Below are 26279 nucleotides of genomic sequence, written 5' to 3' on the forward strand. Positions count from 1 at the left end.
ACCTGTTTTAAAATAATTCTGAGTAATAAACTTACGGGCAAGAGAAACGATACCAAGTTGAAATCACTGATATTACAAAATGACACACCACCACTGTGAAAAAGGAAAGTGAATTTCAATAACAGGGCCCGTTTCACAAAGCTCTCGTAACGCTACGACTATCATAAGTCAATGTTACAGTATAGGAGGTATGAATACTACGAGAAAAGTTACGAGATCTTAGGCTTACGAGAGCTTTGTGAAACGGGGCCCTGGTGTATAGGCAACATGCACATGGATCTTGCCCATACACCTGCTATTAAAATTCACTTTCCTGTTTCACAATGGTGGTTTGTCGTTTTGGAATAATAGTGAAAGTGTGTCACATCAGCTCAAAAGGATCACAGCAATGAAGTTAGTGAGACATGTCTTGAGTGCATTATTGACAGTAAACACAGATCAGCATCATGCCATCCAGAATGACCTGAAGCTAGATGTTTTGTAGTCAACAGTTTATAGCATGTACTTGGATCTCAGCAGGTGATAAGTGAGACATCTCTAAGATCTATTCTTCCAACTGCCTCTACATGACAGTATCATATTTTAATGCTGTGCCTATTTACAAAATGTAATTGTTCAGTGTTGCAATAAGGCCAGACCAATTTTATTTCTCGCTTTATGGATCCCCCAGTCGTATTTTTTCAAGAATAAGAAAAAATTTAAAATTGTTGGGGATTGTTCTTTGCCCCATATACACTTCATAAATTGCCAGAAGCAAAATACTTTTAATATTTAGAAGGAATATTACTTTAACTGGTGATTTTATTTTTATTTTTTTCCCCTCCTACCTTTAGGTATTCTGAGGACAAAAATCTGTTAGACAAGAAATAAAATTGGTCTGGCCTAACCAAGGTTTATAACTTCTGTGGGTAGCTTTGACTTACCTTGCTACAAAATACTAAATCTGATTGCATAACACTAGAAGAACGAACCTAAGCTAACTGATTGTGTAAGTTAATGCAAACTGGCTGATGCACAAATATCTTGCCACACTGAACAAAGAGAATTTCACACAAAAACAACAAAACAAGTGTGATGGTTGATTTCAAGGTGGGCATTTTGTGACGCATTGTAGTTTTCATATCTTCAATCTACCGTTCACAAATGCGAGGCTGTTCAACATTAAAACCATCCTTGACACTTATATTGCTGAAATGTAGCAATGCAAGCCAAATTGTGTTAGAGCACTAGCTTTGATGAGCATCTCTTAACACTGGCACCCTGTGGAGACTGGAAACAAGATACTGGCTCATGGCCAAACCACTGCCCAGTTTTGTCATCTGATTGCATATTTCCCTAGGTTTGATGGGAACTAACTAAATTAGAAATACCTCTCTCAATACAACATGCATCATTAGAACATCTTATTCTCCCCCCTCCCCCCCTTCCTTTATAGTTGCTTTCACAGAAATGTTGCTGTTTACCACCATGCGGTTCTTCTCTCATGTCATTCTTTTCAACTTTAAAGGCTTATTTGAGTTTGTGAGATTGAAATTACTGGCCATCACTGAGTTTGCTTAATTGAATCAGGATATGTCATTAACAAGGGATGTTACAAGACAATTGGGTTCCTATGAGAAGTACATGGCTGCTTTGTGACAGATATCAATATTCCATGATATATTTCCCTGTCTTGCATCAATTTCACATGGCATGTGCACATGATATCAGAACTCAGATTCAAAGATTACATAACTCAAATATTCAAAGATATCTGTTTCATTTCTAACTTTTTATTTTAAATTATTCAGAGTGGTTTTATGTCGTCATCAGCCATATCATTAAAGGGGACCCCAAGGGTCTTCACACACTGTACCTATGTTAGGATCCAACTGGGGGCCTCAACGAGATAAGGATACATCATTACCACTTTGAAAAAATACTTCTTAAAGGATAAAACACACTCCTAGTAGCTCCTATGGCAACAGTTCTATAAGTGCATGAGTAAAAGCATGAGTAGACTTGAACTGTAGTGGCTCAGGCACTGTATGATCACTGAGCACCAGAAAAGTCCTCGGTCAAAAAGTCCTTGGTAAATAAGTACCGGTAAAAATGTCCTTGGTAAAATAGTCCATTTGTAGGAAAAAACTAATTTAGTTATTTGTTTGACAAGATTGACAGTCTAAGTAAACTTAGGCTCAGGATAGCAGTGTAACGAATAATACTGAGCCTAAGTTTACTTAGACTGACAAGATTGACATCAAATATTTAAAATTCTAAGATGCCTATCGGTTAGAACAATCGAAAAAAAATACATTATCAGACAATAAAGGTATAGTTTTTTTGATGACATAACAATTGAATGACGTTATCCCATCACTGCGCCATTCTAGTGTGCCCCCTCGTAATCGAACCATTTTACATTACGTCACAATGTAAGCAACGTCACGATGCATGTCAGTTGTCATCGCCTCGTACAGTCTCCTACAGTAAACTACTGCGTTGCATCCTGTTTCTTGGTTTGCAGTTGCTTCACTCACCTAACATCACTGGTGGAAACATTACGTTTATGTTTTCTGACGTTTAAAATGTCTCAATTCGACTCACAAGTTTTCAGCGACACGGTAACGTTCGCAATGTTTACATTCCCACAATGCAATCGTGGAATGTCGCTTGGCTATTCAGCTAGTCCTCGTGCTTTAACTATAATAGTTCAGGGCGAAAGTTTGTTTTATTATACTATACATGGTGGTAGAGCGAACTGTATTTCTAAAATAACCATTAAGAAATCACATATGATGACAGATAAAATTTTTGAATTGATGTTTGATCTTTTAAACGACATGCATCTAAAAAAATTATTATGTGATGCATTATGTAACTTATAACTTATAATGTTAACTGTAGTCATTACATATGATTTGTATATAAATATGATCACGTCATAAGACCTATAACTTGGTTGTATGTGTGACAATGAAAAACTAAAAACTAAAAACAAACATTGTTTTTCTATACATTTCTTGTTAGAAAATGAAAAGGGGACTTTTAATCTGGAGGAAAATGGGGACTTTTTTACTGGTACTTTATTACCGAGGATTTTTTTACAGACCCCCCCCACAATTTGCCAAACATCAATGACAGCCATCAGTACCAACAGCAGCCACGCTGACCAGTAACTGTTGTCATCAATTAAACACTCAGCGTCTCATTAGTATGCTGTGTAGTCAGGAAGTGATAAGTTTTGTGACCTATCTTGCACTGAGTGATACTAGGTCTTTAACATGGGAATGGCAGGGGTGCACTAATCACTGACATCACACTCAAACATAGATCAAACACGTACAATACCAAACATGCACATATGAAAGTTAGTCTGTCGTACAGACCCTGAAGGAAATATATCCAAGAAAGCCCACACAAGTCTAGAAAATTTGGCAAGTCTAGATTTCCTCAGCTTCAGGAATGAAGAAAGTCTCAGGGCTCCTTTTCATTATATTTTATATTCTTTTACTATGAATTTTTCTCAGTAAAATATGTTCATTTCAGAGACTAGTTGTTAGTCTAATATGAAAGTCACAAGGATATGGTGCTTTGTGGAATGAGACATCTTCAATATGACTTGTTTGCACTTCCAGTTATGTTAGTTTCCCTACACCAAACATGGGGAATGAGGACTATTTTTATGGATATACAACTTCTTTATTCTATAGGCGACGTTTCGACATAGATTCTAATGTTGTTGTCAAGCAAGTGGTGACATTAGACATTAGAATCTATGTCGAAACGTCGCCTATATAGAAAAAGAAGTTGTATATCCATAAAAATAGTCCTCATTCTTCATCTCTCCATTTTCTAGAATGCCAATCAAAGAAACCAAACATGGGATTGTGGGCCTGCTATACCTCACATGAACACACTGGGACATTGATAACACACTGGAGCTGATCCATCAACCATCACTAAAATAGCAAGTAAAATCATATCTATATATCAAAATCAGTGAACAAAATTTGTAAATTCAGGTTCATAAGCCACTCATGATGTGTTGCTTGTGAAGGTACGTTGCTGGTCCTACCTTCAGATTGGCCTCCGAGACCTTGGTTGCCTTCAGCTCTGCCCGAGTAGTGTCCAGCTCATACTTGAGTTTAGTGGCTGCCTCCTTCAAGTTGGTGATGTGGGTAGTAGCTGACCCCAGGCCGTGCTCACTGTCATTCACCAGCCCCTCTAGTCTCTTCACCTGCACAAAACAACATGCATCATCATCTCACAACCAGTTGACACACTCTTAACACAGGTCAGTTTCTCATAGGTCTATCATACAGCAAGTGACTTAGAGTATGAACGGCTTTACACTGCATTATTAGAATACTACAGTGATATGGCAATGGTCAGCTGAAACGTTCACATTGTACTCAAGAGGACGGGGGAAATTGAACCTGGATCTTTAGTACAATGAAGAAATGTTTTAACCACTAGGTTATGGTCATGAGAACAAATCACTGTTGATTTGCCTTTTGATGTTTACACTGCACTGAGGTTTATTCCAGTTAAAGGACACGAGCCTGTAAATAATTGTGTCTCGACCAGACAATCCAATGATTGGAATTATGAGAAATGAACCACAGCTTCTGGGTATACAATCAGCTAAGTCACCAAATCAGACCACATGATTCATAAAGTCATCTTAAATGACAATTAGAGCTTACAGGGGACTAATTACAGGCAGGAATTCCTGTGGGTTCAAGTCTCTGAGAGTGTGAAAGAGGTTAATATATGAATACACAATGCCTTATCACAGTTCAGTGCCTCTGTGAAGCCAAGGAGCAAGGTATGACTGGCAAACAAAGTATCATGACTGGGATGACACAGGGAACTCATAATCAAATAAGGTACACAACTCTCCACATCACATTGTACTGTATTTAACCATCATGATTTACAATAATTAATATTGAATGTTGATGATATTTTTCTTAACATTCACACAAAACAAATGTGGATTTCTGATGATCACTTAATGATTTTGTAATGTGCTGAGATAAAGTCATGACAAAGGTTTTTGAAAAAATGATAGAGTTATGAGACAGAAATGATAGCTTGCATAACAATACTAGAGACAGAAGACTGCACAGACTGTCAGTCAACTGTGTAAACAAACTGATGCAGCAAGTTCTGCACTAATATAACTGACACACAGAAACCTGTGATACTGCCCGAATAAGAAATCTTTGGAGGAAGTGAACAGCAAACTCATTTTCCCTTTTGATCTCACAACGTTTCACTACCAAAATTTGATAAGGAATTAAAGTGTTCAGCCAGGTTCAGCCTTGATGTAAACATGGGCTATTTTCAGACTGGGGCCCCTTGAATCTATTTACAGACGCAATAAATTCAGAGATATCTTCTCAATAGATGCTAGATGGTCTGATTAAACCGCTAAAACAGATTTCAAACATCTGCACGGTGATTCCGTGACCATTAACAGGAATCATTATAGAATGCACATCTTTGAAGCAGGGCAATGGCCACATTACAAGGATTGCTGCCATTTACAATTACAATCAAACAAGCATCAAGAACCTAAATTCAACTAACTACCAGCAAAGCTTCCTCTCTTTCACTTTTTCCTACCTGGTATTAAGAATATTTCCTTGATTGTTTTAGTGCTGATATTCCTGCCACTGATGATCTACCATGCCACAACCAATTTAGCTTATTTCTTTCAGGGATATGGGATCAAGTCTTTGCATGTCACGCTGAAGACCTGGTTCAATTCCTCACATGGGCACAAAATGTGAAGCCCATTTCTGTGTTACCTGCTGTGATATTGATGGAATATTGCTAAAATCAGCATAAATCCATACTCACTCATGTGTTTAAAAGCAACAAAGGTTTCAGTTATCCTCCTTGATCTTTCAGCATTTGTACTTGTAAGAAAGTCGGCTCCAATTTACTTCATGTATTAAAGACCACCTCCGTGGTGTAGTGGTTAGAGCGTCCGCCCGGAGAGCGGAAGGTCGCAGGTTCGATCCCTGACCGCGTCATACCAAAAGACGTTAAAATATGGTACTTGTTGGTCCCTGCCTGGTGCCCGACATTAATGGGTACAACAAGGACTGGTCGGCTCAGAGTCAGTATAATGTGTCTGAGTGGGGTATTCATGCTTCACTGCGGCATGGTATCTCAGTGGGCTAGCACTATAAAACCAGCTTAAGTCTGGGCTAGTACAAGCAGCCGCACATACACATACACACCCATGCACGTCGTCATATCAGCGAAATATTCTCAAGCACGACGTAAAACCCAATTTCACCTCACCTCACCTCATGTATTAAAGACCGCCTCCGTGGTGTAGTGGTTACAGCGTCCGCCCGGAGAGCGGAAGGTCGCAGGTTTGATCCCCGACCGCGTCATACCAAAAGACGTTAAAATATGGTACTTGTTGGTCCCTGCCTGGTGCTCGGCATTAATGGGTACAACAAGGACTGGTCAGCTCGGAGTCAGTAGAATGTTTTTGAGTGGGGTATTCATGCTTCACTGCGGCATGGTATCTCAGTGGGCTTGCATTATAAAACCAGCTTCTGTCTGGGCTAGTACAAGCAGCCGCACATTCACATACACATGCATGCATGTCGTCATATGAGCGAAATATTCTCAATCACGACGTTAAACCCAATTTCACCTCACCTCATGTATTAAAATTCAGATAGTAATGTTTTCTACTCATTTTAACAGGGAAAACATTTTCATTGCCAGAGTTTCCAAGAGGAAGCTTTGGTCTATGGTAAACACTTCTTTAAATTTTAATAGGCCACATTTTTCACCATTGATGAAACCTATTGACTTGACAGACACGTTTGTTTGTGTTTTCATTAACAATCTAGTGTTTGAGATTAACTGTTCAAGCACAAATGTCCTGTTATATCCAGCTGAAATCTTTGTTTTGATGCTTGCCGATGTGTGGTGTGGCACAACTATCTTTTAAATAGGTATCATACATGATACGGAATGAAAATATATTTATCTGAAATTAACTATGATTCACTTGATTCACTTGAAGACTTGAAATGGTTGCAATATAGAATTATCCACAATATCCTCCCAACAAAACAACTACTTTATAAAATGGGATACACATCCTCACCAATATGTCCATTTTGTGAACAAGAAAGAGAAACTATCCACCATATGTTATGGGAATGTGAATTTGTTTTTAAATTATGGAAAGAAATAGAATCATGGTTGAACTCGGTACAGTTACAACTGGAACTTACAAATAAAATCGTTATATTGGGAATGAAAGGAAAAAACAATAATCCGATTAATGAAATCATTTCAGTTGTCAAACATTATATCTACAGATGCAGCATAAATGGTTTCAAAGCAAAGTTAGAATATTTAAAAAATGAAATTGTCCGTCACTATGATATGTCAAGATATGTTTACTTATCTGCGGGAACTGAACAATTGTTTTTTCAACATTGGTCAACATTACATCTATTACTTGGAAGATAATCCAGCCAATTATACTTTTTCAGCCAACTGTCCATTTTCATACATGTATTCATATACCATTGTATTATTATGAAACTTATCTATACATGTTTGCCTGTACATAAAATATTGAAAATAAAAAAAACAAAAAACAAACAAACTATGATTCACCTGAAATAATTTTCAAGTACAATCCAAGTATTTTAGAGCTACACAAGATAATCCCTGCTTCCCTAGTTTATATGCTGTATCTCTCAGTAGTTTATAGTTGGGCACCACTAATCTAGCTGGGATTAGTTAAAGAGAAGACTAACTCTCCAGTGCTAAAATTTCCTCTCTCACGAGTCAAGGGGATAAAACAACATTTATGAAATGGAAGAGAAATCTTTTGTGGAACTCTCCTGTGTTTGAACTAAAACAAAGGGAAGAGTGCAACTCTTAGATGAAAGGGATTGTAAATGTCATAACAACTGATGTCGGTTCGGAAAGTTGGGAAGAGGTCAACCGCCAAATGTCCCTTGGCAAATAGCTCCCTAGGAAAGACCGATAATGGACGCTAAGACACAAAAGGGCAGATGTGCCAAAAATATAAAAAATCCAAGCAGTCTTATTCAGCTTATGAAAAGAGTCATCAAGAACATTTTGGTTAATTCTATTTTATTTTGATACAATATATTGCAAATTCACACAAACCAAGAACCCTTCTGCAGAAATCAACCAGGGCAGTAATCAGTGTTATCTCCCCTTGAACCCTCACTCCTTGTCATTAAGTTGTAGTAAATCACAGCTGAAGCCCAACAGCCCCCAACAATTTTTGCTATGCGCTGATATTTCTGGTTCTGCTAGTTCTAGTTGTTTGAAGGGATCAGTGGTCAAATGATGTAAAACCACACCCAGGTCCTACACAGGTCAACACGGCACTTTTGATCTTTAAGATGAAAGCCCTTAAGCTCCAATGTTATCTCGTGAGCAGTACCAATCTGCTTTGAAATGATGCAGTGAATGAGTTGATGGCAGCTACATATACAGCAACTGTACATACATACAACAAACAAGCATTGTCACTAAGGTGACATAATCCCCCACCACAAATTATCAAATCAAACTTATAAAGTAATGAAAGTTTAAGATGAAGTTAAATGTCAACAAAAACATTATCTTGCTCTTTAGTTGTCCAAACACACACATATTTTCAAGACTGACTTTGACCTTGACATGAATGTCATAGTGTATGAAATATGCAAAACTAGTACTAAAGAAAGTGCTTATTGAAAAACATTCAAGGGAGGTCTTGAAAGTCTATGAAGAAAATCCAGCGAACCGTTCTTAAAATATCTTGCTGACAATTCAGGTTAACATTCTAAAATCTTCATAGTGTCTTCGTGACCCTACAAATTATGTGAAGGTCACCAAAATTGACTGGGCCCTGCACCTTCCCTGGATGAAGCTTGGTGTCAAATATGAAGAAACTCCAGTGAATGGTTCTTGAGGTATCTTGCTGACAAGCATAACATGTAGTTTAATATGGTGAAATCTTCATAGTGTCTCTGTGACCTTGAAAATTAAGTGAAGGTCACCAAAATCGACTGGGCCCTGCGCCTTCCCTGGATGAAGCTTGGTGTCAAATATGAAGAAACTCCAGTGAATGGTTCTTGAGGTATCTCGCTGACAAGCATAACATGTAGTTTAATATGGTGAAATCTTCAAAGTGTCTCTGTGACCTTGAAAATTAAGTGAAGGTCACCAAAATCGACTGGGCCCTGCACCTTCCCTGGATGAAGCTTGGTGTCAAATATGAAGAAACTCCAGTGAATGGTTCTTGAGGTATCTCGCTGACAAGCATAACATGTAGTTTAATATGGTGAAATCTTCAAAGTGTCTCTGTGACCTTGAAAATTAAGTGAAGGTCACCAAAATCGACTGGGCCCTGCGCCTTCCCTGGATGAAGCTAGGTGTCAAATATGAAGAAACTCTAGTGAATGGTTCTTGAGGTATCTCGCTGACAAGCATAACATGTAGTTTAATATTGTGAAAACTTCAAAGTGTCTCTGTGACCTTGAAAATTAAGTGAAGGTCACCAAAATCGACTGGGCCCTGCGCCTTCCCTGGATGAAGCTTGGTGTCAAATATGAAGAAACTCCAGTGAATGGTTCTTGAGGTATCTTGCTGACAAGCATAACATGTAGTTTAATATGGTGAAATCTTCAAAGTGTCTCTGTGACCTTGAAAATTAAGTGAAGGTCACCAAAATCGACTGGGCCCTGCCCCTTCCCTAGATGAAGCCTTGAAGAAACTCCAGTGAATGGTTCTGGATGAAAGCATTGGTGTCAAATCTTCATGTCTCCATGACCTTGAAAATTAAGAAGGTCACTACAGCCTTCCCTAGATGAAGCTTGGTTCTTGAAGAAACTCCAGTGAATGGTTCTTGAGGTATCTCTGACAAGCATAACATGTAGTTTAATATGGTGAAATCTTCAAAGTGTCTCTGTGACCTTGAAAATTAAGTGAAGGTCACCAAAATCGACTGGGCCCTGCGCCTTCCCTGGATGAAGCTTGGTGTCAAATATGAAGAAACTCCAGTGAATGGTTCTTGAGGTATCTCGCTGACAAGCATAACATGTAGTTTAATGTGGTGAAATCTTCAAAGTGTCTCTGTGACCTTGAAAATTAAGTGAAGGTCACCAAAATCGACTGGGCCCTGCGCCTTCCCTGGATGAAGCTTGGTGTCAAATATGAAGAAACTCCAGTGAATGGTTCTTGAGGTATCTCGCTGACAAGCATAACATGTAGTTTAATATTGTGAAATCTTCAAAGTGTCTCTGTGACCTTGAAAATTAAGTGAAGGTCACCAAAATCGACTGGGCCCTGTGCCTTCCCTGGATGAAGCTTGGTGTCAAATATGAAGAAACTCCAGTGAATGGTTCTTGAGGTATCTCGCTGACAAGCATAACATGTAGTTTAATATTGTGAAATCTTCAAAGTGTCTCTGTGACCTTGAAAATTAAGTGAAGGTCACCAAAATCGACTGGGCCCTGCGCCTTCCCGAGATAAAGCTTGGTACTGAATATGAAGAAAATCAGCTCTTGAGAACGGCTCTTGAGATAGCTTAACATGCAGGTAAAACGTGAAAGTCCCCTTGTGACCTTGAAATGAAGGTCAAGGTCACCAAACCTGACTTGGACCTTTCTTATAGTGTGATGAACCTAGGTACCAAATATGAAAAGAATCTAGTGAACGGTTCTTAAGATATTCCAATTCATACGTAACGTACCATATTTGGTCTGGTTAAATCCATTTTGGGCTGGTAACATTTTGAAGTTACCAGCCCTGATGTCTGGCTGGGTTTTTGGCTTATTTCATACACTGTTTGTAGCCACCACTGGATTCACTCTTTTACAACAGGCTCTAAATGAATCCCATGTAGAGTCATAAAGGGCTCATGTTTAAGAATGAGTATGGTTTTAAGCCGCTTTTAGCGATGCACCAGCAACGTCATGGTGTGTGACACAAGAAAGCCTGTTGTGAAGAATAGAAACGCAGAGCAAAGACTTTAAACACTAGGCTACCCCTCATGCCTTCCATTTTGGAAGAATATCCCTCAGATCATAAATGTTGCAGGTAGATCAAGCACTTATGCTTGTGCTTGTGCCTGATTTTGTGTAGATTGATCAAGTTCAAAAGTTCAAATCTGGCAGCTGAGAACCAAAGACAACTGGGCCAATGTGAAAACCCACAGTCAGCTATACAGACCAGCTGCAGATTGCGTCTTACTGAGCATGCTGTGGGAATCTTGGTCACAGTGCTGGAGTTAGCGAGTGAATGAGTTAAAATTTAAAGTCACATCGGCAATATTTCCGCCATATCGTGACTAAAACACGTTTCACAGTGCGGGAAGTGGTGTAACCTGATCCAAAGTTAATGGATCTGAGACTGATGACACAAATACTAGAAGCAGGTGAATGGATCTTGTAACAACATCACCACCACCAACTACCTTTGACACTCATACATTTACTGACTTCATCAGTATATGACCAATGACAAAAACACACTGAGTGAAGCATCACTAAAATACTCCTGCCAGAAACTTAAGTTAGTGTGTGACTCCACATCAGGCAGGGCTGTAACAACACACATTATACATTGTTTATAAATAAGATATAAACAACCAGAGGTAAAGTTGTAATGATACAAGATTTATGACAGACACTAAAGTCTGTCACCACCATCAAACAGTTATGCAGTCAAAAGTAGCTAAGAAGTTTGAAGCTTAAAACAAATTTAGGTATTAATGCATGTGGTAACATTAACGGAAAGGATTACCAAAATGCATCATAATATCAAAATGTATTGTGACGGATATCAAAAGATACAAAAATCAGCCAAGAAAATGAGCATTGACATTCAACTTGATAGAATAATAGTTCAAGGGGAAGTAACTCTGACAGGCAAACTTCTCAAGAAGAGAGGCAAGTTTTGGTTTCTGTTAAGGGATTCCATAAGAGAGGGAATTAGTGATACCTTGCATCAGGATGACATATAATTTACATTCCTAACTTTACAGAAAGAAAAAGTCTTTGACATGATGGAATACTCACAAACAGTATCCTCATAGCACTAAAGTTGTGGTATAATCTGCCAACCTTTCAACTGAATATATTATCAAAATGGTTCATACAATATTACGTGAAAGATATGGTGCACTCATGAGGATTAACTTGTAGTTTCTGAGGAAACATTTGTTGAACTGTAGTATGAGTGCTTCAGTACTGACATGTTGAAATTGATTGAAATTTGTTTGGAAAAGATTGCCATGAACATTTTTGGAGTTTAATCAGTGGAGAATGAGGAATAAACTGTTAAAGTAAAGGTACAAAGTGATGAGTTCAGGTAAACACAGATGCTAGTTTACATCCAAACAACCCTTTTAAGCTTTATGACATGTTTAAAATGTATCAAGAAAATTTGACAAGTGTCCACTGGTGACAATTTGCTAGGTACAACAGTTTACAGGGAACATTTACATTGTTATACAATTTTCCTATTTTCGATGAATTAATCTTTTTGGTCATGTAAGGTCTGAAAGGACATTATTCAAGACACCTACGATGAGTGAGGGTTTAGATGAACACTACCTAGCTACCTACTATCTCCAAGACTTCCGCAGATACTGATAAGTGACTCACCTCGTTCTCTGTAATCTGCAGTTTGCTGACCAACTCTGCCCTGACCCTCTCAAACTCCAGCATGACAGCAGCTTTGTCTGTAGTCAGCTGCTTCACATCCTCGTCATACTTGCACTGGTACTCCTGGAGAGAGAAGGGAGGGGTCACACACACATACACAGTGTCCACAACATGAAAGTATCCTGTACACATGCATCCACCTGCTCCAGTATTACACCAACATTACCCAGTTGTCAAACATATCATAACAAACAGAGATCAGTAGATGTGGAAACCAAACTAAAATAGAAGCTGACATGAGCAAAATCTTCAATAGAGCATTAAACAAGATCAAGTGGTTCTTGAGAAGAACTGTTCATACTGGATGATGACAAATTGAAGAGAACCATGACCAATGACGTATACATTTTCACAAGTTTCATGGCTGCAGTGGTTTCTGAGGAGACACCCTATTTAAGACATAACTACTTTGGAGGCCATATCACAAGATCATAACCTAAATTATTACCCACATGGTCAACGTATGGGTAGTTGCATACTAATCTCGAATGTCACACGAGTGTCGTATCGCGTTGGCCTGTGTCATAAACTGACTTGACCTGAGATTTGATTGGATAACCGATGACCTCTCAGTTAGGTCACGTTGTGACGGAACTACTTGTTCATTAATAACAAACGCGTGAATTCATTCATTCTACAACTTAGATGCATTCTGGGAATGTAAACATTGCGAACGTTGCTGTGTCGCTGTTTAATTGTGACTCGAACTGAGACATTATATCCATTGAAAAATATAAATGCAATGTTTCCACCAGTGATGTTAGCCGAGTGAAGTAGTTGCAGACCAGAATGGCGTAGTGTTGTCAATACAGTGTGACGTCATGCAAAAGTGTACTACAGAACAAAATTCTTCCATAACCTCTTTATGAAACCGCATAACAATAACAGAAATACGATATTTTGTCAATTTAATGCATGTAAGACGTGGGTAATAAATAAAATACCACACTCGGTCTCATTACATACTAATTATACGAAACTTGTGACCTTCTTATGGTTTCTGACCTCGCTTTCGCTCGGTCAGACACCATAGGAAGGACACTCGTTTCGTATAATTTGTATGTAATGAGACCGAGTGTAGTATTCTCTATATATGTGAAAAAATCTTTAAAATGTGAAAGGTCAAAACTTGGCAAGATGATCCTAATGACTATCGATTCCCTTCATTGACAAATTCCATGTCAGGGATGTTAGGGGCTTAGTGTACAACCACTGAGCTTCTGAATTTGGACTTTCTATTTTTTCATTGATCATGTTCTTTCTAACATCAGTCTCATCACATGAAACAGATCTCATGGCAACACCTGACATGTTGTCCACCCACCTGTTTAGTCTGTTCCAGGACCTCCACAGCAGCTGTCTTTTGTTGGTCCATCTGTTCCTGGTGTTCTCTTTTGAGAGTACTGATGGCAGCGTCGTGTGCTGCCGTCAGCTGCTTCTCCTTGTGCTGGTACTTCTCCTGCAGACTCTGGATCTCACGCTCCAGTCTCTGCTGCAGGGTCTGCTTCTCTATAGACAAGTCTTCCAGGGACTGCAAGACACCAGTAACATTTGGGTAGTGCTCCAGTGGATTTGGCGTCTAACTGCACAGTTAGACATATTACAGCTTTATCATCGTGGTCTCTAGTCAGGGCCAGTGAGAACTAGTGGTCGACAGCATGAGCAACGATTCATGAATACCACATTGGGATGAAGGCCAAACATTTGTTGGCACCGGATACTAGGGACTCATATGTCAGCAGCGCTGATTTAATAAACACACTTAAACAATTATGTATACACCCATCAAGCACTGGGCCAAGTCGCACAGCCTGGTACTCAATGCAAATTAGTTGCCTCTAACACTACCACTGGGTGATGGAGACCTATTGTAACTCAGGTCTCAACAAGGATTTCCACTACCAGGTAATGCAATTAAGAATCATAGACCAGTAGTCAAAAACTGCAAAAATACCACACTTTACACCCCCTTTCATCTGCAATTGTGGACAGGCTATAATGGATTGATCTGACCTCTAAGTTTGCGAATTTAATGCTAAATTTACATGTCAGTCACAACATAAACAATTCATTTTGAAAACTAAAATTCCATCCTACATCAAGGAAAAAGTATTTTTAGTCAAATGACTGTCTTATCAGTGATAAAAAATAATTTCAGTCAAAATTATTCATCCAACATGTTTCATTGTGAAGGCAACTGCAGCAAACAGTTACTAAGGGAGATAACTCTGCTAACACTACTGCAATCATTCTACAATCTGCCTCCAATAAGATTACACATTTCTCATTAGAGAATGCCCTGTTGCATCAATCACCATTTTTTGGCCCCCTACCTGTTCTAAAGACTTCAGCTGTGACTGCTGTTCTTCTGAAAGGTTCTGTTTTTGACTTTCTAAGTTCTTCCTCTCTGACTCCAACCATGCCAGTTTGTCTTTCAACTTGGAAACTTGTGACCTGAGCTCGTCTATTGTACTACTCTTCTGAAGGATGGTGGCTTCCAGCTCCCCGATCAGCGCTGCAAGGACAGAATGTCACTATTAATCATTCCACCACCTGTGCACATTATTTCCATGCACACTTTTTTGAAAGACGTACATACCTACCTGTGAGAAAAAAAGGGTACCAGAACTAAATCCTGTTATCACTACTATCAGTAGATATACAGACATACAGCATTATCATGGATGATTAGGAGATACATTTAGTACTTGGAAAGAAATTTTCTTCACGTTGGCTCAGGGTATCAGTTATTGGTGTCACGACTTGACATTAATGCAGCTAAATACAAGATTAAAAGTTCTAATATTTCCATTTAATACTCAACATATCTATATCTGATATTTGTGATGAATTAAAGTTATGTCTCAGATCTAAATTTTACCATGTATACAGTCTATTCCATGTGGATCAAGTCATCAAGTGATATAACCAAAGGGGCATAACTCTTGCAGTCTTAACAGTAGAGAGTAGGAATGTTTTTGAAAATTGAATAGGGCTAGTACCATAAAATAATATCAGCTCTTTGAGTAAGAAGGGAGTTTGAGAAAAAGATCAACATGCATGCTAATTTTGTGTGTATCCCTACTGTGACATGAACATGTCTGTCTTGTATGACTGATTCACTTACTTGACTTCCTCAGCATCTCGGCAGCCTGTTCCGTACATCGTTCTGTCATTGCGGATAGATCTGTCTCAACATCCCGTAGCCTTGTGGACAACCTCTCCACCTCAGCCTGTTGTTCTGACAACTGAGAGACAAGGCTTATAGTTATCAAACAGAGTGTTGTTCATCTGTCACGGACACAAGATTTCATAACTTCAAGATCATTTCAACATGTTCGATGGATTTAATCTCATGGTTTCCTAAATCATTTCATTGCTTCCAAAAATATCTATTCATCTGGCATATCAAAGTAATCTGTTTGCTCCACGAAAAGATGATATGTCAAATGATCTAATGATCATTTAGTTTGTCAACTTATTTTGTAATTCATGATTAACAGATCTATGGTAGTAGAAGTGTAAAAATTACATTATGGAACGGAACCCTAATTGTACAGTTATCAGTACCTGTGTATGTTCAATTTTTGAGGGGAGTAGCCTGTGTGTATCTAAATGTTTTGTTGCCCATGTATATATTAGATGTTTATTCATCTAATGTTGCTAGAATGTATTTACTTGTTTTTCAACACATTACTTTTGTACAACTACTTGTTTGTAAAACACTGCGCATGTATATTTACCCATTTTATAAAATGTACAATGTTTAAGATATATTTACTCATTTTTTAAGGTAAATGTATATGTTTGCTTGTCTGTGTAACAAATGCTGCCTATGTGCATATTTTCCTTTTTAGCATGTGTACTTTAATTGTTAAACATACATACCTCTGTCTATTTACCTATGTGTTTCACTAACATTACCCATGAACATACAACCTGTTTCTTCAAAGCAAGTTACAACTGTATATTTACTTGTTTCTTCAGTGCATGTTTACATGTTGTTACCCATGTGTATTTGTCAGTTAATCCAACCAATAATGACATTGTTGCTGTTGAACATATACTTATTTCATTTACAAATGTTTCTCATATTGGACATATTGCCTGTTTCATCATGTTTCATCATCAAAGCAGGTTACCAGTATATATGAACTGTTTCTTCAAAGCATGTTACCATGTAATAATACCCGTTTCTTCACAGCAAGTTATCAGTTCATATTACCTGTTTCCAACATTGTTACTGAATACCTTTCCTAGCCAGTCTAAGTAAACTTAGGCTCAGTATTATTCGTTGCACTGCTATACCAAGTCTAACAAACCCTAGTAGAAGGTTGCGTCAGCTAACCTTTTGGATTAACCAATCAGAACACAGCCTACCAAATCGCGTAAGTTAACATTCACACATACTGTGTGAACCTTTATCTAAAAAACTCGAATGATTCTGAATGCTATTTTCCGCCCGATCGCTTCCGAGTGATACACATGGAGGACGCCATTATTTGCAACAATGAGTAAACAGTCGCTGAAAATAGCGTTTTTGTCAATAGTCCAGGATGTCATCTTGCGGAAATATAAGCTAATAGTAACCATGTCATTAGAAACCCATAAGCGTATATACTGCAGGTCCAATATTTGTGTTTTATACGGATTTTGTTTGTTGAGATCAGTGTCAGCGACTGGGGAAGAGAAAATCCAAAAACATTTTGTAAGTCCCGCCGAACCTTAACAAGTAGCCGTTGTCTGATTGGTTAAATTTGTTCGACAGTCTTGCGTTTGATTGGACGGTCATAGGTCACTCATAGGTTAGATGACGCGACCTTCTACTAGGGTTTGTTACATTCAGTATAGCTGTGTGACGAATAATACTGAGTCTAAGTTTACTTAAACTGCTTTCTCAGCCCTGCTATGACCAAGGAACACATATACAGATATATTAATATTTTCACTAAAAGCTTAGGCAAGTCAAGTTGAAACTTAACCACTTTTCTTGATTCCACTGCAGAGGAGGAATGGTTCTTTTGTAAACACAAATAACAATTGTTTCGACAAAAAGGCTTTCGTAGACTAAGGATCAGTCTATACATATATGTGTTTTTCAAAACTAATCAAGTTATTACACCATGAATATTAACATGTTTGTTCAACTAGTATTTCATAAATCATGTGTACCTGTTTGTTCACGTCATGTGAAGTGCTGTCTTTGTCCCTGAGACTATTCTGTAACTGTAGAAGTTCATGTTTGTGTTTCTCCACCAACTCCTCACTCTCCGAAAGTTGACTGATGAGCTGATCAATCTGTATCTTCAGCTCCTTCTCTAATGCTCCGAAATCCTTCACCATTTTCTCCTGTTCCTGCCGAAGCTTTGCCACATCCCCTTCCAGTGCAGCATTCTGAGATGCTTTCAAAGCTTCAAGCTCTTTCTCAAAAAAGGCTTGTGCTTTGGACATTTTCAGTTCATGGTCTTCCTCCAATTTGACTTTCTCATCCTGCAAAACATCTATTCTATCCTTCAACTCCTGAATTTCCGTTTTGAACTTGTCCTCAACTTTTGTACACTCATTTAACCAGTCACTGTTTTGAGATCGTTGAAATGTTCGTAATTCATCTAACTCAAGTTCATGTTTCTGTCTAATTTCGTCCAAAGCTCTGGCTTTGTCAATGTCTACCTGCTGCATCCATTCCTCAAATTTAACAACCTTTTCTTCGAACTCTTGCTTAGCCTTCAACACTTCCTGCGAAAGGTCTAATATTCTTTTGGAATGTTCTGTCTTCAGCTCACATTCTCTCTCTTCTGCACGCTTCTTAAACCTCTCAAACTCATCCAAGGCGGAACTTTTGTACTTCTCTTGTTCTGCCAGGGATGATTCGAGTGTCTGTATTTTCTTCCGATGATCAGCATCGGCATTGATTTTGTTTTTGTAGAGTTCCACTTTTTCTTTGGTTTCTGACAGCAGCTGTTGCAACTCAGACTCATGCTGCTCCTTGATGCTCTGAAGGACCGCTTCGTGTTCATCGTTCTTGGTGTTGAGAGCATAGATGACCTGGCAAGACACAGACATCATTTACACAGGGCATCAACACTTGATTTAAGAAACTAAGGACTTTGAGATACATGTAGTAACTTTTATCAAAGTTAAGCAGACAGACAGACAAATTTTTCCACAAATATGATGGACAACATTAGAACATTTGCAGCACAAGCCCACCATCAGAGAGTAAATGTTGTTTCAATATTGAACGAATAATATTGTAGCTACAACATGGACAGAGAAACCCTGTCAGTCTGATCGAGTAAATTTTGGAGATCCCACCTTTAAAACGATTACCCCAGGGAATTTGTTTACAAAGTACGTTACTATGCAGCTACAGTAGCCAGGAATGAACAATCTGTCAGTTCATTAATCTGGACAATTTGGGTGGGACATTGCTACTGTCAGGATTGAGAGGGTTCCACTGTATTTCACAGTGGTTGGGAAACAATCAAGTCTCCGCAGGGCTAATGAAAAGCAACAGTCCAAGACAAGGCTGCTATTGCTCTAAGTGAAATAGACCATCCCTTTACCATTAGGCAGATGGCAACACTGTGAAAACTAACTAGAAGACTAGACAAAATAGAGATTAATTTTTAAGATCTATCAGCAAATGCAAACATGATTGCTTACTCAGAAATGTTAACAATATAATTTTATATTAAATTATTTTCTTTAATATTTCATACCTTTCATGATATATAATAATTGTCAAACCATACAAAAACCAAAAACATAAAAACACAACTTAACAGCTACTCTGTAACTCTTCAGCATTCACCATATACATATTATCATGTCCTTTTCAAGCCCTAATGGCTGACAACTCTTCATCCTTACATAAAACCTGCTCCTGCTGTGACCCACATCGTGATCCCACCCATCATCTGTGCATTCATCATCCAGTAATGATGGTGGGCCATGTTTTATATACTTCATCCCCGTGGCCCACAAACCAGATAAAGCCCAGCCCTTATCTCTCACAACAACCAAACTCCCTGTTCAAAGCACAGATCTTGTACCAGGCTATTTATACACAGTAAAGGTGCTGATTGTACTACTGGAAAAGAGATTTATAAACATTCACTTGTTCGCCAGTTTCAGTTGGACGCCTTTTGACATTTCTCTTTATGCCAGGTCAGACTAGCCTCCCTGGTGTTGTTGGCTCTCAAAGATCACATGTTGAATTGTGATACTGACAAGCAATTTACCAGTAAGCCAGGGAGAATACCAGTGCTATTTAAAGCAATGTACGACTGACATACTGCAATGCACATCACATACATACTGGCGCTGTGGTCTGCATGAACAGATCGCATGTTTTTTGGCATGTAACCGTTCCATGAGAGCAGCTATCATGAATGACTAAACATGGGTCATTATCATATTAAAAGGCTTACTCATCTAATTTTACCAAATACATGTGTGACAATAATTGGGTGGAACCTAATACATGTGGGAAACGTTGGAACTTCAAACAAATACTAGTATAAATCATAGCATTAAATAAAGGTCATTTCATCTTCTGGAACATTGAAAACAAGTTCTACTTTGTTCTGAAGAATTACCCTTTGATCACAATGGCTAAGTAAAATGGTTTAATTACAAGCACCAAGACAGATTTAAGACAGGTTCAAATTTTGAGCTTAACGGATATATTTTTACTAAACCATACACATATAACTATATTTCTGGGACTAAATGTTAGTCGTAGTGTTCTCTTCTAAATGTAATAATGACAAGTACAGTTTTCATGTTGAGAAAAAGCCGAAATTGATGCAGGTCATAGATATTTACATCACTGCAGTGAGTGAGTGAGTTTAGTTTTACACTGCACTCAGCAATATGGCAGTGGTCTGTAAATAGAAGAGTCTGGACGAGACCATCCAGTGATCAACAGCATGAGCATTGATCTATGCAATATCTAGCCCAGCAACAATCATTATCTGCAGGAATATTTGTTTATATACTACATCATGTATAGGACCAGGCAACATTACTGCTTGTATGGTTGATCCCTGGATTTTCTGGTCCAGACTCGATTATTTACAGACCGCCGCCATATAGCTGGAATATTGCTGAGTGTGGCATAAAACTAAACTCACTCACTGCTTGTATGCTTCTTTGTAATAAATATCATATACTGAGTATATATAATACATACACTATGCTCACCAAAACCTTGTATAATACTATGTTTATACTAGGCATATAATCTCTGGAAAACATACAGGACTAATAATATCCATATATCCAATCTAAACAAGAAGGGCATCTAGAGCAACCAGCTACCAAGTGCCAAGCTTCAACACAAATGCCACCTAGCCCCTTTCCCTCCCAGATGTCAAACACAAGGTGACTTTGATGAACATATAGCTCTTGTATCATTTGCCGGAGAAGTCAGTGATAGATTCCAACAGCTAAAACAGCTGGTGGAGTACACCTCTATTCTCTGGTCTTCTGTGTATGATCCTACACACCAGCGAGACCAGCGTTCTGTAGTCTGCTGGCACACATATTCTTGAATTACACCAGACAGCTTCACCCTCAATGCTGGGACTACTTTTTCTCTTCACAGCCATGCTGAGAAAACATTAAAGCCTCTAAAAAACCTGCAGTATTAATACTAATATCAGGCTGCTAAATTAATTTTTTATTATAAAAATTAGGTCTTCAGGCTCAGATATGCATGTCAGCAGCTGGGGGAAAGAAACTAATTTATAAGGATTAGACTAATATGATCTTACCTCACATGTCCTTTGCTATATTGAAGTCAGCTGTTTAAAGTTTGTGTTGCCGGTGGTGGCCAACACATTTAACTTTATTGCTTTAATTAATCACATTAATCTGATGGACTGTGTGAGTGACAACATCCAGGGAAGTCAGTGTTTTGAGGCACAAGTATCAAGCATTGTTTCCAACTGTATAAACCCGTGAAGATCCCCATGCTTGTCGTAAGAGGCGACTAGCAGCATTGGGGGGTCAGGCTCGCTGACTTGGTTGACACATGTCATCGTATCCCAATTGTGTAGATCGATGCTCATGATGTTGATCACTGGATTGTCTTGTCCTGACTCGATTATTTACAGACCGATGCCATTATAGCTGTAAAACTGCTGAGTACGGCATTAAACCAACCAACCCATCTATATAACCAGTAATTATGAATATGATCCATATCACAAATTGGATTATGAATACAAATATTGTGTAACAAATACAATAACATATCAGCGGTTGATATGCTATTTATTATACTCAGTGAACCAAAAACAAAATAGACTATTTGACACATGTTGACCATGTGGACAGTGTTAATTTATCAGGACAATGACCAGTAGCCACATTATGGTCAAATCAAATATATATGATTGTTGACTGTTATACTGCCTGGCTTGGATATATTCCATCTTGCATACCTCACTTTGATAATTAATGCCCACACTCAAGTAAAAACGGGGCGGTCCAGGGGTAGCCTTGTGGTTAAAGCGTTGGCTCGTCACGCCGAAGACCCGGGTTCGAATCCCCACATGGGTACAATGTGTGAAGCCCATTTCTGGTGTCCCCCGCCGTGATGTTGCTGGAATATTGCTAAAAAGCGCTGCGTAAAAACAAACTCAGTCAGTCAGACTCAAGTAAAAACACAAAAAAGTAGAATGAATATTTGATTGTGGTGATCGTGAATAACAAACTGAATTCATTAATGTGAGTGAAATGTAACAGCCTTAGTGATGACTGCATTTGGAAAATCAAAACTAAATACAAAGAAACCTTCAGTGATCATGCTTATACCTAGACATCTCTCTAAAGTAGATTACCCTCACAAGCCAACACCTGCACACATCAGGACTAGATTATCTCAAATGTGAGCATCAAGTCACTAGTTCTGTGTATACAAAACTGTTTGTTTTACAACAAATGTGAAAATACCAATGACATAAAAAGCCAGCAGCTCAATCATTATGTTTGCCTAATGCCTCATAGATTACCTGCAATGCCATGAACTATCATATCATCTTCAGTCAATCAACAAGGTAGTGCTATAACTTAAAAAGTCAAAAGGTAACACTAGTATGGTGTGCTTCCAAAAAAACATACAATACATGATACAAAGCAGTGGAACAGGCATGAATTTTATGTGAAGTAATAAACCATATTTCTCAGTGATCACATAAAGGTGAGTATTACTACTTTTCCAGCACATTAACACTGGGTAATACAGGGTAACTTGTCCCTCTACCAACAAGTACAAGAACTCAAGAAGTGATATAGTATCAGAGCTTCATTATGGTAGACACATCATTCATATTGCCTCAGGAAGTCAATGAGACAATGGAAGAAGACAGCAGTGTCGATGAATGATACTTGTATGGGAACAGATTGCTTATAATAACCTAGGACACTACAACCTGATCCTCACTCTGCTGGGCATGCTTCCAAATTCCTCTCAGTAACCTAAACTATTGTGAAAACATGGCTGTCATAAAACATACTGTTTATCTGAAACTGTACTAATCAGCAGACATGGTAGAGGGAAATCTCAACATTCCTGTCCAACATGTTGAAGCTGAGAACCTACTGTAGTTAACCAGATTTGTTCCCCGCTTCTTCCACACCTTGTGTGTACCCAATGTAAATATTCAGCAAATATCTAATACATATAAATTGTGCAAAGCAAGATACTGGTTCCCATTAACCAACACTTCAAGCTTTAAGAGTTGACTTGGATGGATGGGTTCAGTGATAGCAGTGTACATTGCTCATTACATTGACCACTGGTTTTTCTGGTCAAGACTTGATATCTACACCCCCTTGATACAGCTGGAATACTGCTGACCATAAGATTAAATAACATTTATTCACTTCTTCTATTTATTTCTTGTTTGTCTTAAAAATACGTACCATGTGCTTACTGAAGTCCTATATATAGTTTTAAAACAATATAATCCTGTACTAAAGTTACCAAAGTCATTTCGTTATCATGGTAATAGATGAACAAAAGTTACAACTTCAGTACCGTGTGGCAAAAATCACAAAATATATTTGTTCAAGTGTCCTGCAACACGTGAAGCTGTTACCCATGCATGACACCTGAGATTGCATTAGAAACCAAGTTCAGTGTGATTGTTCCTATATAAAAACAAAGACACTTCATCCCATAACACCTTTACCTTCAATACAAATAAATTCTAAAATCTTATTTCCCTTATCATTTTTGAGAAAGGAATGACCTAAAAATATTTTGTATGCATCCTATTTTAACAAATCCTGTTTGCACCAGCAACACTTGTCATGTTAAGTCAAAAGAATATCTAGTTTCTTTTGACAATGTAACACAGATAATTTTGGTATTCTTCCAAAACCTCAACACAGTGGGTGGCATAAAACAACAACTATTTTGTGAAAAGGCAGATACATTTTCTAAACAAATCCCTCCATGTTTATCTTGCTGAAGTCACCCTCTCTCAACAAACCATGGAAAAGCATGAAGAATCCCCATGTGACTTGGTGTCTACAATGGAAATGACTGCAAGGCATTACTGTTTGATAGCAGTGGGATGAGAGAACCTGACAGCAATGGTTCTGGCTGATATCCATGCCATGGTTTTGTCAAGAACCTGGCCATGGTTCCCTGTCTTCAGGCAGTAAATCATGGCCAGATTTTTCTTGGTTTACAGATATATATGTATATACACATGGACCTTTTGGGTACCATACACTTAACAAATACACTGAAATGTGGGTCCTCCTTCCTTGATAACAGCTCAAAGATGGCAAATTATTGGCATGCGGAATGCTTGCATGTCATTGAGGGCAATTGTAAGAGATATTGGTTGTCATCCATTGAATCTCATCTTGAATGGTATGAAAACACCTGCAGACTAATAAGGAATGTCAGTGTCAACCAATAGTGACAACTCCTTCAGAAAATACAGCTCTTCTCAGAATCAGAAGACTTTATAAAACAGAACTCTCCGAAATCACCTAAAATTGGCTAAGTATAGGGCCAGAAGACCTATCAACGTCTGTTGTTATCCCCAGAAGACAAAGCAGCATGACTAGTTTGGTGTCATTCTTGATGTCACTGGAATATGATGTCATGGGAAAGGATCCACTGGTAGCATGAAAGTCGACGTTTTTCTTTCATGACCGATGGCTGAGCTTGTGTTTGGTGCCACAAAAGCATCATATATCTTGGGACAAGTACCATTTGGCAGGAGTTTATCGATGGTTTGAGGGTGCCTCTTACATGACTGTAAAATTGACTTGTGACATTCAGACAGATTGAACACAATGTGAGTCAGGCGGTAGCAGCTATACATTGGTCTGCCTGGAGTCCACACCTCAATCAGCATGTTTGGACATTATGGGTTGCAAAATACACCAAAGAGATCCTCCAGTACAAATATTGGATGCATTGGAACAAGCCCTCCATAAAAAATGGAACGCAATTCAACCCCTGTTACAGTCAATGAGGATGAGTTTCAGGGATGTTATTGCAGTTGGCAGACATTACACCAGATATTGACATTGTGATCGGTTATTGATACTTTTGTGATTTCTTGATGATTGTATGCCAGAATCTTGAAAAGGACCACACCGGTTAACATCAAATGTCCATAGTTATCAGCACTACAAAATTAATATTTGGCCATGTTTGTTTCTATGAATAAACTATGTGAATACATATAATAATAATAGTCAATTTATATTGTGCATTTATCCATGCACATTGCATGCTCAAAGTGCTGACATACTACCCCTGGTCAATGCATACAAGACACTCCATATAAGATTACTTTTTGTTATTCAAAATCTTATTTACGATACTGCCATTTGACTTGGTGGACGTGCAGTTATCAAATTCACATTTGAGTTGGTCAGCATTAGTTTAGATTCAGATGAAGATTATTTTGCATTCCCCTAAACATTTGTTTTAGTTACTGCATTTGTAACCAAATTTAGCTAAATTGTATTGCTTCAGTAGATTAGTTAAAGAGGCAGCAAGTGCCAAAACCTAGGAGGACCACAGCTTTTCTCCAAAATTCTAAACTGTGTGAGTGAGGATTGTTTCATGCAGTTAGGCTACAGCAGCCAGTGACCAACATTAATTTCTATTCAGAAATAAACAGTGGCTGATAGCAAGAGCAGCTATCAAAGATCACAAGGAACCGCTACAACAAATCAGCCAAGGGAACATTGTAACCAATCGATTTTGGTTGATTTTTGTCATATGCATATGTAAACAATAGTAAAGAGGCTATGGCAATTTCAATAGTTCACTTGAATATCAAACGGTCAGTTATAACTTCATATTTTGAGATAAAAAAGCAGGATCGCTGATCAGAAAGCCAAAGGAAGTTCAGTGTTAATACATGATGGCTTCATTCGTTGCTGCAGATTCCATGTCTGCCTGTCTACATCTTCACACTGATACTGCCCCAGACATCATGCAGATGCACCGAAACACCAAAATACCAAGTATTACGACTCCCTTGACTGGGACATGTGTTGGAATCAGCA

At 38.3% G+C, this 26279-nt stretch overlaps 1 protein-coding gene across 2 annotated transcripts in view; it reads right to left on the reverse strand.

The window, feature by feature from the left end:
- LOC124258301 (protein FAM184A-like) overlaps positions 1–26279 on the reverse strand; it is a 106205-nt gene that overhangs the window by 73375 nt on the left and 6551 nt on the right. For both annotated transcript variants that reach the window (XM_046692378.1, XM_046692377.1), the window contains exons 2-7: positions 17895–18767; positions 15850–15970; positions 15056–15237; positions 14047–14253; positions 12663–12785; positions 4058–4219 (exon numbers count right to left, since the gene is read on the reverse strand). In XM_046692378.1, coding sequence (XP_046548334.1) covers positions 4058–4219; positions 12663–12785; positions 14047–14253; positions 15056–15237; positions 15850–15970; positions 17895–18767 — 1668 coding nt within the window. The remainder of the gene's footprint in view (positions 1–4057; positions 4220–12662; positions 12786–14046; positions 14254–15055; positions 15238–15849; positions 15971–17894; positions 18768–26279) is intronic.

This window comes from Haliotis rubra, unplaced genomic scaffold (genome assembly GCF_003918875.1).
Source record: "Haliotis rubra isolate DU_JTF1 unplaced genomic scaffold, ASM391887v1 Scf69, whole genome shotgun sequence".
NCBI classification, from domain to species: domain Eukaryota; kingdom Metazoa; phylum Mollusca; class Gastropoda; order Lepetellida; family Haliotidae; genus Haliotis; species Haliotis rubra.